General features: G+C 43.8%; 1 protein-coding gene across 1 annotated transcript in view; it reads left to right on the top strand.

The window, feature by feature from the left end:
- Positions 1-6637: 6637 nt before the first annotated feature.
- Positions 6638-12941, top strand: part of adamts16 (ADAM metallopeptidase with thrombospondin type 1 motif, 16) — a 48764-nt gene continuing 42460 nt past the window's right edge. The window contains exons 1-3 of the mRNA XM_030102394.1: positions 6638-6730; positions 6861-6939; positions 9355-9713. Of these exons, the coding sequence (XP_029958254.1) occupies positions 6638-6730; positions 6861-6939; positions 9355-9713 (531 nt within the window). The remainder of the gene's footprint in view (positions 6731-6860; positions 6940-9354; positions 9714-12941) is intronic.

The following is a 12941-nucleotide window of genomic DNA, read 5'->3' as shown; positions in this document are numbered from 1 at the left end:
AGTGCAGGACAAGCTTCACGGAAAGGAAAGGTCTGGTGATACAGTGACATCGTCAGTCTCTAACACCTTCACGGGATCATTTCGATTCACCCACTGGTGACAGCTGCGACTGCGAGGCCCCACACAGATTTGGGAGAAAACTTGATTCAAGTGTCTTGACCAAGGACAACAGCCACCTAACAGTTATTATCCCACACGAGGCTTCTATACTCCACTTTTTCCTTTTTTTTTTCAAACCACTGTCATGTTTAGTAAACACCGCTCATGTTAATTGTTGTTGTCAGGTGTGCTGATGATGTGGTTTGAACACCTATTAGTGGCAACTATTCTATTTATGTGGACATCTGTGCACATTTTTACTGTTTGTTCTGGGAGAACATGGAAACTCCACACAGATTTAACCACAAGTCCAGTCCAGACTTGAAACAGTGGCCTTGTCCCTGTGAGCGGACAGTGCTAACCACTACACCTCACACACACCCAACACACCACAACCGCATGAAGCCGATATGGATGTGACCATTATCATGAAAATGTGACCAGACAGAATCATATTTAACAGAATATCTTTTTGCTAGAAAGAATCATACTAAATTTTGTGAAACTGAAGCTAAAACTGATTAGTCTGCTGGGATAAAATTAACAGCATAATTTACCCCTAGTTTGTGTTTTTTGTTCTTTGAGACCAAGTTCATTCATCCTCTAACCATCGGTTGATGTGGCTTTCTTCCTTTTCACACCATACATCCTGCTTTCCTCTATGGCTCACATTAGAATCGCTGCAGCCACTAGAGGTTGCCATAAATTACTTTTTGGCTCCAGTCAGCAGGTATCCTTTACATCCTGAATCTGTACAACTGCGAAGTGCATTAAAATCAGGTGACTCAATATTCGGATGAATGTAAAACATTTCTAAATATTAATGCAAGCTAGCGTCATCAGATGTATTAGAAATGCAACCTATTTTAGTTGTCTGTTACCTTTCAGATAACAATTTTAAGCATTCTATAAATCCTGCATATCTCAGTCAGATTGATAGTACACCTCCTCAATTTGCCGCTAATCCATTTCCCCCCCCTGCTGTCTCTGCACTGTGATGAAGTCTAAAAGTCCCTCCTTACATCAAGTGAATCATAAAACGAACTAAAAAAACAATTTGTCTTGTTGAAGAAAAACAAATCCGTGAGTTACTGTGGACGGATCCACTTGCAAAGCCGCGGCTGAAGCCCGACTTCAGCACCATCTGCAAATATTTAGAGGAAACAGCGTTTCACTCCGAGCTGATGCGTCCAAGGTGTGCGGATTACACTAGATAAGGTCAGGACGACTGCAGGAAAGGCCTCGGTATTCTCCGGCAGCAGTGCGGGATTCTTGCAAAGCCTGACGAAACCTTCAATCATGGAGTCAGTTGGCAAACGCCGTCTCCCCGCGCTCCGCTCTCACCTTCATCTCCCTTTCCCACCTCCCCTCGCCCTTGCTCCGTGTCAGCTCCCATCAGCCTCCCCCCTGTGATGCACGGAGAAGAATTTTACAGCTGCTCGCCGCTCGCTGTGCACGCAGGCACACACACGCAAACACCCAGAGCCCTGTGTGCACGCCCGCATGTGTTACCAGCCTCGCACAAGTATACAAAGGCTCATATGCATATAAATCACATCAGAGCGAGCGCACAACTTCACATATGCTTGACACAAGCATGCACTCTCGTGCATTCTCATGCACTCTCACACATGTTGCCTTGATGGCAGTTCGAGACAGTTCATTAAATGGGACCCTAAACTACCTGGAGACACAAAAAAGTGCAGAATCGCTGTGAAACAGCTCAGTTCACGACAAATTAAATTCATATTCAGTAAATATAGGAAACAGAAAATTTTAAGGCGTAATGCTAAATGTCACATGTGCTTTTTGTGCTAACTTCGAGGAAATATTTTCAGATTTTCACAATAATGCACAAGAGTGAGTGACAGGCTTCACGTCACTGAACTGTGTGGCAGTCAGGTAAAATATGACAGTATTGGAAATACTACATTGCTGGAAATGACTATTTTTTTAGACTGATAAAAAAAACCCAAACATATTTACTATTTATTCTGGCTGCATTGCTCAGTTTCCATCATCAATATGCTGAGGAAATCCCCAGGAAGCTCTTATGTTTCAAACAATTCTCCACACAAGTACAATTTCTTTAGAATACACGTCACTCGTTGGTTTTGTTTCTTTTAGAATATTATTGCAAATCCCTCCAGGCATCAATAAGGTATTTTTGGAAACCTGTTGTAAAAGCAAAGTTATTCCTGTTGCGATCACACCACACACTTCAATAACAAACAAGTCACCCTGAAGGTCAGAGGGGGGCGGATCCCACAGGGTCCCTCGCTGAATGAACTAGAAATGGAACAAATACAAACAAGTAGCCTTTTTTCCATGTATTTTAAATGAAGAAATTACAGGAAGTCAAAATATGTTCTTGAGAAAAGGTCGATAAAGCAGCTGTGGGAAGTATGAATTACGACGGATGTCAGATTCTATTAGGCTGATTTACTTGGAATCGAATGTGTAATTTCACCCACACTTCACTGTAATTTAGAGCATGTAATATTCACTACTGAGTGCGACTACAATTTGAAACTGTTTTATTACTGTGTCCAGTTTATTTATTCTTTCAGCAGATAAAATTCCTCTTTTATATCTACATTTCTTCATAAAGTGTTTTTTTTTTTTAACATTTCTGTCCTGGATTAAGATAGTTTGTAATACCAAATTAATCACAGATTGACTATTGAAAGTAAGTCAAACGTGGTTAAAAATTAACAAATGCATGCTTGCATAATAATGAAAATGGTTTTTCAGATATTGTGCTTCAATTTGAATCTTCTGAGCTCATCCCACAAAAAGGAAACTATCTGTATGACGTCCTTTTTCGAGCAGTGTCCTAAAATACCTGCGCTGCAGTTGACTGCCTTTTGTAAGGCTGAAGACAGAGACTGAGGCAGATAGGCGGCGTGAAGGAGAGAAGGGCGGCCAGGAGAACAAGCCGTCAGACGGTCTGGCAGACTGAGACCCGTACGGGAGCTCAGAGGTTCAGAGGTCAAAACGTTCACGGCAGCCAGCCCGGCTCTGTCTGCAGGAGTCTTTATGTTCAAATCCTTCAGACAATACAGCATCCTCAGTGTGTTAGTGGAAGGACGCCTCCCACAGTGGGAGCCTTGAAACCCACAGTTGTTCATCCTAAATAGAGATCCGTCAGACTGTCTCTGGCCTCCGAGGCTGGGCATCTTTCCAATCAGTTGTAAACGTCGGCGTTTTCTGTGCAAATACGAAGTACTGGGTTACGCAGAAATACGTGCACGGCATATTTTCGATATATTCAGGCGATCCCAGTCATGTACTGCAGGGGAGTTGCACACATGTGTCTGTGCGAAGGGAGATGTATGTACTGAAGTGAAGGGAGGAGGGGTGTCAGGAGCAGCAGCTGACACTGTAAAGCACAGACTCTCAGTACCTCCAGACATATGGTGGGAATCGGATTCCTGATGGCACATTAACACTGATTAAATCCAGAATTGGCAAACTTGGATGTAACCTTTATATATGAATTCATTCTTCCAATGCTCCTGCACTTATATGTCGTCTCCTCTGGGATCTTCTCTTGGAGGAAAGTCGGTCCTTTGGCTTTGGTATGACTGTAATGCCTGCCTGTCACTCGCAGGCAATGAATCCTTCATGTGTGATACAGTCACTTATCGCGACACAAACCATCTGGAAGATGCATCAAACACCTTGCGTTCCAGTGGGAAACAAAATCACAAGACTGAAGTCAGTGAGACCTTCAGTTTGTTTTAGCTTCTGTTCTGCTCCTGTTCAGTCACTCCTGATTTCAAACCCTGAAATGCTTCTTTTAAAATACCCTCAAAATAATCTAGCTTGTGTAAATCCTCAGATTTTATTCCACTGAGATAAAGTTGGGTTGTACAGTGGTGTGGCGGGTATCGTTCTTGCTTCATAACACAAACGTTTTTGGTTCAAGTTTGTGTTTTTCTCCTTTCCGTGTGGAGTTTGGATGTTTTCCCTTTGTGTGCACGTTCTTGCTCCAGGTTCTCCAGTTTTCCTCTATAGTCCAAAGACATTAAGACTGTCTGATCTAAATGGACAATAGGTGTGTCCCTGTGTTTGTCCCGTGATGGACCTACAGTCCATCCAGACACCGTACTCTGTCTTCACTCAGACTCAGCTGATTAACTCCAGCTCTCAGTGACTAGTCTGATGAAGCAACATGGACGGACAGGAAAACACCATGTGTTCATTCTCTGCAGAAGGAACACAAATATAGTGGGCTATTTTCCAATTGTGTAAATAAAAACCAAAATGTGGATTTTCCTTTCACTCACAACAATCTCGGTCGGCTTTTGTTTTAATGCAGATATTTTGGCCGTGTGCCACAGAGTTAACTCGGTTAAGCATCACACGCTCCTTCCTCCTGCTGTATGGCAGGAATCTCATCTGGTTTGCTTTTTGGGAGGATGAAATGCTCCAGACAATGAAACAAGCGCTCCCAGGTCCTTTTGGCTCTCACACTCTCAGCACTACTATAAATGATTGTGGGGAGTTAAGGAAATGTTGGCACGCTGCCTATCAGTGCAGCTGCGGAATACGGGAGAGATGGGAGAACGATGAGTGGATTAAATAGGGTCAGAGGTGACATTTCAGATGGGACACCGGCACAGATTACTGATTACCTGCTGCAGGACGTAATCTCTGGATCATGTCTGGGTTACCAGATGCAGATAACACTGAATTTAAATACAAACGCTCGTTCCTGTATGGGAAATGGATTTTTTTTCTTTTCTTTACATGACTCAAACTTTACATCAAACCTGCATGGTGAGGGCTGCAGGGAGCAGGAGTTTGAGCCTTTTATTCCATACTGACATCTGATATCAGTGTCATTTGTGTGATTAGTAATGCTCTTCGTCTCACAAGCTGGAAATAAAACCCCTCACATTAGATCATGTTGGTTCAAAAACGATTCCTGATGCTGAGAAAAACAACGATGCAACCAAAGCAAAAACGAGGAATAGACATGATATAGAGTAGACAACTTAAAGGCTGTGGCTGATCAGCATAACAGTTCAGCCAGCGTTTTCACAGTCAATAGGCCAGCAGGGTGAGTACATGTGAAGTAGTCTGGGTGACAAAGAATCAGACAAGGGCAATAAAAAAGGTGAGGGTCAAAGGCTGGCATGCAATCTAGACATAGTACCAAGACAAAGAGATGAACTGGAAAGACTGAGAAGAGGGAAGACAATGTGGCTCACACTTCTCAAAGGTGTAACACAACAAGGGCGGAGCAACAACCTGAGGAGAGTAAGAACACAGCGCATAAACAAGATATCCATCCATCCATCCATCCATCCATCCATCCACCCATCCATCCTCTGCACTGCTTTAAACCTGGACTATAAACAGGGACATTCCACTATGAGACGTCAGTGCTGACCGCTACATCCTTCAGTCCTGAAGACATCCAGCACGCCGCTATCACAGAACTCGTAGCCTGACATCAACTCTTGAAAAGAAACATGAAAACAGAAAAAGAAAAAAAAAAACCCTGACCAGACAGAACCATGACATGGAGTGGGTCAGACTGTGAAGAAATAACCCTGAAGAAAAGGAACCAGGGTGCATGAAACAGCATCAGAATGCAGCTGTGATTAGAAATGAAGCCTGAATCGTGATATGACCTGACCTGAAAACACATCATTGAAATAAACAAAATAACGTGACTAGAAACATCATCAGTAACACCGACAGAAAAAGTGGTTACAACAACATGGCGAGACTTGAAGCTTGAGGAACCACGAGAGAAATAACAGCGAGGGAAACACATGGGAAAAAACAAACCATAAAGACACAATAAAGAACAGAAGACACAACATCTAATGAAGCTGCTTTGCTTTATGGTCCTGCTGTGAACATCCACACTGAACATCTTCAAACTGAGGAATGGATACAAACCCATATTCCAGTACAGGTGTCAAATGGGATTGAAAGCCTACACACACACACACACACACACACACACACACACACACACACACACACACACACACACACACACACACACTGGGTGCTTCTGTGACAGAAGTCTGTAGAGGTCTGCCTTTACCCAGAAGAGACACAAACTATTTAAGACAATCACATGATTTCAGTGGGAGTCAAACTGGTCGGTGGGGGTGACTGAGTGGAGGGGGGGGGGGAGAGGGAGAGAGAGAGAGAGAGAGAGAGAGAGAGAGAGAGAGAGAGAGAGAGAGAGAGAGAGAGAGAGAGAGAGAGAGAGAGAGAGAGAGAGAGAGAGAGAGAGAGAGAGGTTGGATACTTGTCGAGTGGGAAAAAGGAAAATGCTTTGCCGGGAGAAAGGACTCGACTTCATGCAATTTAGCGCGTCTGCAGACTGCGCCTGGAAATGAATGGAGACCAAAGTGGGCAAACTCCAAAAAGCCTGCACGTGAAGCTCGTGGATGCCTCATTCATCAGGGGTGAAAACTGTCGGACCGGTTCAGCAAAGCCTCTGGATCCCGCTGGAGAGCGGCCGCGTCGCTCAGGCTTCGGTCTCTGCGTTGGGTGAACCGCAGGCATGGCTGTCCGCTGCTTCTCACGCGCTAAAGGGAGACACTGGATGCGCTTCACGCTCATTTTCCACATCCTTTGGTTTTTCTCACTGTGCAAAGTAAGTGTGCATTTTCATCTCCGCTCGCGCCCTCATAAAGTTGTCAACGCTTCATGTAAAGACGGAGAATTTTCAGTGATGATTTCAGAATGCACAAACCAGTTCGTTCATTCTCTTTTTTCCTCTACAGAGTGAAATTTTCAATAGTCCTGAAAATCATCAAGGCACCTCGGATTTGCTCCGATCGCTCAATTTACCTGAACGCACAGGTAAGTTGAACCTACTCACAACATGTGTGAGGCTTTTCTCAGTGTTTCAGCAATCCTCACCGGTTTTCTTTTCACAGATTAGATGCTTTGTTTTCATCTACTTTATGGGAAACATAATGCACTTTAAACTAAAGCAATCCATGCATCACCTCAGTGCTGCTGCAGCATCAGACAGCGCTCACCTGCGCTTTTCATTACCTGTCTTTACCACTGGGGGGCGCCCTGCAACCTGAGACAGCCTCCTCAGTGTCTTCAGTCATGGCAGATCTCAAACTGCTTCTCAACAAGAATAGAAGAATTTTGCAGAGTTTGTTTATTGTTTGAACTATAAGGAAATAATATAAGAATGACTTACACCCCCTCCTAAAAAAACAAACAAACAAAAAAAACAAAACAAAGGGAATAAAACAATTAAAAGGCTACAGAAAGTTCAAGTTGGTAGTTACTGTTGAACATAGAACAAAATCTCTGAAGCCAATTCACAGATGCAATTATTATTCCGGGAGTCTTTCATCTGGTATTTGTTTGGCAGACCCGTGTGGTGTGCTGACTCAGCAGTGACTTTGGCCGTGCGCTACTCCACATCTTCTTTTTTCTGTTACCATGAAAAGCATGCATAAACAAACAAGGCAAGCAACACAGCTTTTTTTTCTCCTCCTCCCCCCCCCCCATGGACACATGTGGAGATGATCCGACACAGCAATGAGGGGGGAATCCCTCACTGCTGATTGAGGATCATTTCACAGCCAAAGCCTTAACTGCTGCTGGTCAGTGTTTGGGTTTTTAACCATTCATCAAGCCTTTTTTTAGAGAGGTGAGGATGGACAATGATTCTTCTGTTAACTTTAGGCCTCAGTGCCCTCTGCTTAAAGCCTCTTATCAGTACTAATGGCACTCAGGAGCCACTAAACCAACAAACTAACAACTGCAGGATCTCGTCTCGGTCGAGCAGGCTGGAGATGTGTGTGTGTGCGTGCGTGTGTGTGTGTGTGTGTGTGTGTGTGTGTTGCTGTGTTCCCGTGGTCTCTTTGTTTGTATACTGTCAGACATGGGTCATTGCAGCTGTTTTCTGAGTTAGAGTTAGAGTGGGACAGTTAACCTGGTGTGTGTGTGTGTGTGTGTGTGTGTGTGTGTGTGTGTGTGTGTGTGTGTGTGTGTGTGTGTGTGTGTGTGTGTGTGTGTGTGTGTGTGTGCTAAGATAGAGAGGACCCTTTCCTGGTTTTAGCCTAATTGCTTCAGTCCCTGACAGAGAAAATGTGTCCAGACTTGAGGCATGTGTTTGCTCTTTGCTGTCTAGTAACTCTCAAATTGATCATGCTGGTAAAACTTCAGGGATCCGAGGTGATTTTCTCCTCACTGTGTGTCCACTCATGATAGAAAAAAAAACATACTTTAGTCGCAGAGCAAAGTGCTTTAAATAAAGGCCTCACCTAATGGGTATGTGTTATTTTGTGGCAAGAGGCTTTACGTCTCCCCGACAAGATGCACCGACTAACCAAGATCAAACCTCAGGCGCTCGCTGCCAGTGATGACACACTGTCTGCCACCCTGCATGCTTTTTCCCCACTGCCAAAACACGTCTGTCTCTGCGCTATATTTACTTATTATTAAGGCTTGCAGCAGCAGGTCATACAGTACATTAACTGCTCTTGTTGAAGTTGCGGTTAATTCCGTGCACTTTGACACTTTCCCAGCATAAGCAGGGCACATGTTTGCAGTAGTGATTACAGAACTGAAACAAAGTCATCAATAAGAGTATCTTCTTAGTTTGCTTTTTGGTTCCTCATCAACTGGCTAAACTATTAATGGCGTGGCACACTCAGAGTCACAGAACACAGCAGCAGTAGTGTCTGTTGCCATGTTTTTCCTTAGAAAAGCAATTTTGGTGGATGCCAAGGAGGCAGATACTTTTGATTTGACCTTTTGAGGAAGGCTCATTAGTTTCTGCGACTGCAGTGCTATTAGGCATTTAACTGAACTCAGAGGCGAGGCCCATGACCTGCCACCATCTCCCTTTATGACCTGCAGTTATGCAGCTTGAGCTGCAGTAAAAAACTGTAGTAAAACGGTAGGTCAAACATGATTCACTCTCCTCTGAAAAGCTTGTGTTGGAATTGTCTAAAGCAGTTCCTTTTCTTGTAACTCCTCCTTGACCTTCCCAGCAAAAGTATATGAGGCAGGTCGAGAAGAACTTGCTAAGGAAAATGTTGCTGTTTCAGGATGCAGCGGAGGAAGCAGCTGACAAGGTGTTCAGTTCGGTCCAGTAAATTATGCTGACACAGCAAAACAGCACGGACTGTGTGTGTGTTTTAGGAAATCTACGAAAAACACAGAAACAGTTTTGAATCGTCGTCTGAATGTGGACGGACGTACTCCATACGTGTGCATTTCCTGACTTGTCCTCTTTTTATGCAGAATATGAACTTGTGGCTCCGTTCGAGGTCGACCACCATGGTGTTTACATCTCTCATGAAATCGCCCACCACCAGCGCAGAAGGCGACGCAGATCCCTCAGCCCAGACGCAGGATCATCAAACGGGGACAGCGGCAGTGAGACCGTCCACTTTCGGCTCAGTGGCTTGGGGCAGGACTTCCACATGGAGCTGAGGGAGACGTCGGAAGCCCTGATCGCACCTGGCTTCGCCATCCAGGTCCTGGGAAAAAACGGCACCAGGAGCCTGAGGGCTCACCACCGGGACGACCTCTGCTTTTACCAAGGGTCGCTGAGGTCAACGGTCAACTCCTCAGTGGCACTGTCCACATGCGTGGGGATGGTGAGTCTGAACATGCACAGAGTCGGGTTGCAGTGGAGTTCAGAAACGAAGAAGAGAGCAGGTTTGGTGCGAGTGTTTGCACCAGAACTTCAGGGCTGTTTCAGTTCAAACCTTGTCTTTTTGGTGTTATTAGTATTGCAAGTTTCGTTTTGGCAGATTGATCAGTGAGGCCTCTAATTGCACTCACTGACCTAAAAGAAATAATGAGGCTGGGAGCCAAAGAAATTTAGCTCATTGTGGGAACCCTGATAATATAAACAGACTGTGTCAGGGTTCTTGTCATGCTGAAATCCAGGGAGAGTTAAAAGGAGAGGTCAGCGACCCCTCTCTGGATTTCAACCCAAAGTTTAGAAAACACAGAATTAACACTCAGACAGAGTAAAACTAGATACCCGAAAGCATGAAAAGCAAAACATTCTTTAATTCTGTGTTAGGAAATATATTACACCACAAATGCCATTCAGGCAGTGAGTGAATTAAACAACTGAGAAAGGGGAAAAGGAGAGGAGAAGGAAACATTTCAGATAAAATCCAGCCTCTAAATCTAGATAAAAGTACAATTCTCGCATTGATGTGAAACACTGTCCTTTTCTTTGACATATCACGACCGTCATGAATTACTTCTTTCAATCTGCTTCTGTGAGGCCGTCTTTCACTCAGGAATTGAGTCAGTTCATTGTCTGCTGCCTGCCTGCGGTCAGAAAATTGACTTGCATTTGACTCAAGTTGACTTAAAAACCCACTGACTAAGTTGAGAAGTCCTGCGCGGGGGTTTCTTCCTCCAGTCTGTCATGCATCATTAGCTCTAACTCATTCCATACGTTCTAGATCAACTAATGAATCACTAGTGAATGGAAAAGTCAGGTCTGCAAATGCCACATCTTATTTGTACTACAAGCCAGGAAAATCCCAAAAATGGCACAAGAGCAAACAAAGCCAAAGCAATAGCTTTGGTTACGTTTCACCTCCTTTGGCCCTTGGTGTTCGTTTTATCCCTCAACTGGCACACGAGGTTCAGTACATAGAATAAAAACGTTTCATGCTTGATAAATGTACCATATGTGAATATTCTTTTCTTGGATTGCAAATTGAGATGCATTTAAATGTACCAACCCTCCGTAACAACTGTTCACACATTGCTTTGTCCAACAATTATAATCCAGATGGGTTGTCCTATGAAGAGGCAATACAGTGTGTGAATGTGATTGGATGGCAGCTTTATCATAACCTGACCTGGCAGGAAGATGAATTTACCATTTCTCTCCTGTGAACACAAAAAAATTGGCCAAAAGAGAAGTTGTGCATGAGTACAGTTACTAATCACACTCTTAATAAATAGAGTTACACAACTTGCGTGTTACTTTTTTCAGCAGTCTTACCGAATTCTGCATCTTGAAAGTGGAATTATAGGTTATTAATAAAACAGCTGATATCAACTATCCACATGTAGGCATTAGCAGGGTTCATAAATGTAAGTTAAACCAACACTAAGGAACTTTTCAACCTTAATAAAACATTTTAATATCTTTTGTGATGATACATCGACTTACAACTAGTTGAATGACCCCTCTGTCACGGCCTGAGGGCGTCAGTATTGCTTTCACTTGGACTGAGCAGCTGTGAGGAGGGTGGTAGGAACCCTGCACACTAAAAACTCCAAATGCTTTAAGGCATGCGTCACATCATGATATAACATTTTTTAACCATTAGATTCATTACCTCGTCGCTATCCATCCTTCACACAGCCACTGGAAACAAATGAAGGCGAGTTCAGTCCGACAGCATGCCACCGGGAGCAGCAATTTACGACGCCACGCGCTAGTCCTCATGGGAACTGTAGTATTCCTTCAGTCAAAACACTCCCACTTTTGTCCACTGGCGCCGCCAAAATCAACGAAAACTGAAAGTTCCTTAGTGTTGCTTTAATACACGGGACTGCCATATTCTGACTTGAGGTTTAGAAGAATAATCGCAAACAAATCTACCAGAAACCAATGATTGCTGATTGGCGATGTATATTTGTTTTCATTAGAATGTACTGGAATAGTTTCTGTTAAGTTTGTGCACCAAACACCATCACTTGTGCTTCTAACATTGAAGCATAAATGCATTTTTTCTTTCTTTGTGTGCTACATCGATCTCATATAGTCATATTTTTACCACTTAGGCCTATTTTGCTAATATTGATGAGTGGAAAAATCAAAATTTCACCCTGTCGACTGCTGTGTTTCGTGTTGGGAGTCCTGGCTCGATTTCAGTTCTTGCCTCGGTGGCCGTCCTCCGCTGCATGAGCAGAAAGAAAGCATGACTGTAAGAATGACATTAAGTAAGCTGGAGTGAAGCAGCTCCACCCTGCAGACCCCCAGCGTTCCACTGGCCCTCTCAGCAGTCTGGGACGGCAGAACAAAGGACGTCATGAACACACACATAATCTTCTCAGGCTTAAACTCACACACACATATGTTCATCTCAGAGCTGGCTGGCAATCACTAAAAAAGTAAAACAGAGCCACTGGGTATAGCGAGTAGAAAAGCGTACAATCAGCAGCGCAAAACTGTGGTTTCTAATTCAACACAAAGGGACGCTGTACGGAGCGTTCAGCCTCATGACAAACTTCGCATGTGAGTAAAAAGACATTGTTTCAGATTCACAGTCTTTTAGTTTTAGCAAAACAAATGCTTCAAATGGTGCTTTGACCACACTTCAGCAGGACTTTTTGGTGTTTTTATTTGTAAGAAATTCCTGGCCGGTCCTCTCTGGTTTGCTGTTTATATTCTCATTGTATAGGATCGCTGCCGGGTCTGAGAATTGCCCTCTAAAACGACAGAGAATGGCACATCTCCAGGGATGCTTCTTCTTCTTCTGTGCAAGAGTGTGTGTGTGTGTGTGTGTGTGTGTGTGTGTGTGTGTGTGTGTGTGTGTGTGTGTGTGTGTGTGTGTGTGTGTGTGTGTGTGTGTGTGTGTGTGTGTGTGAGTGCGTCTGCACGTCTGCATTTCAGACCAGATCCCAATAAAAGATTCAGCCAAAAGGTCCGGGACTTCAGAGACCGTAAATGTGGTTCTCACGGCTGTGGCTGGCTCAGACGGACTGGGTCAATGCATCAATGGGAATTTGACTTTTTATTTTTGTTTGTTTTTGATGTTGGTTGGGGATTTTCTCGGCAAAATCAGCAGACAGAGATATTTAGAGTCTGGGGCAAAAGGAAAAACAATTACTACTGTTGAAAA

The sequence above is a fragment of the Salarias fasciatus genome, chromosome 11 (genome assembly GCF_902148845.1).
Source record: "Salarias fasciatus chromosome 11, fSalaFa1.1, whole genome shotgun sequence".
Classification (NCBI taxonomy): domain Eukaryota; kingdom Metazoa; phylum Chordata; class Actinopteri; order Blenniiformes; family Blenniidae; genus Salarias; species Salarias fasciatus.
Note: the sequence above shows the minus strand (reverse complement) of the source record. Positions and strands in the feature narration are given on the sequence as shown.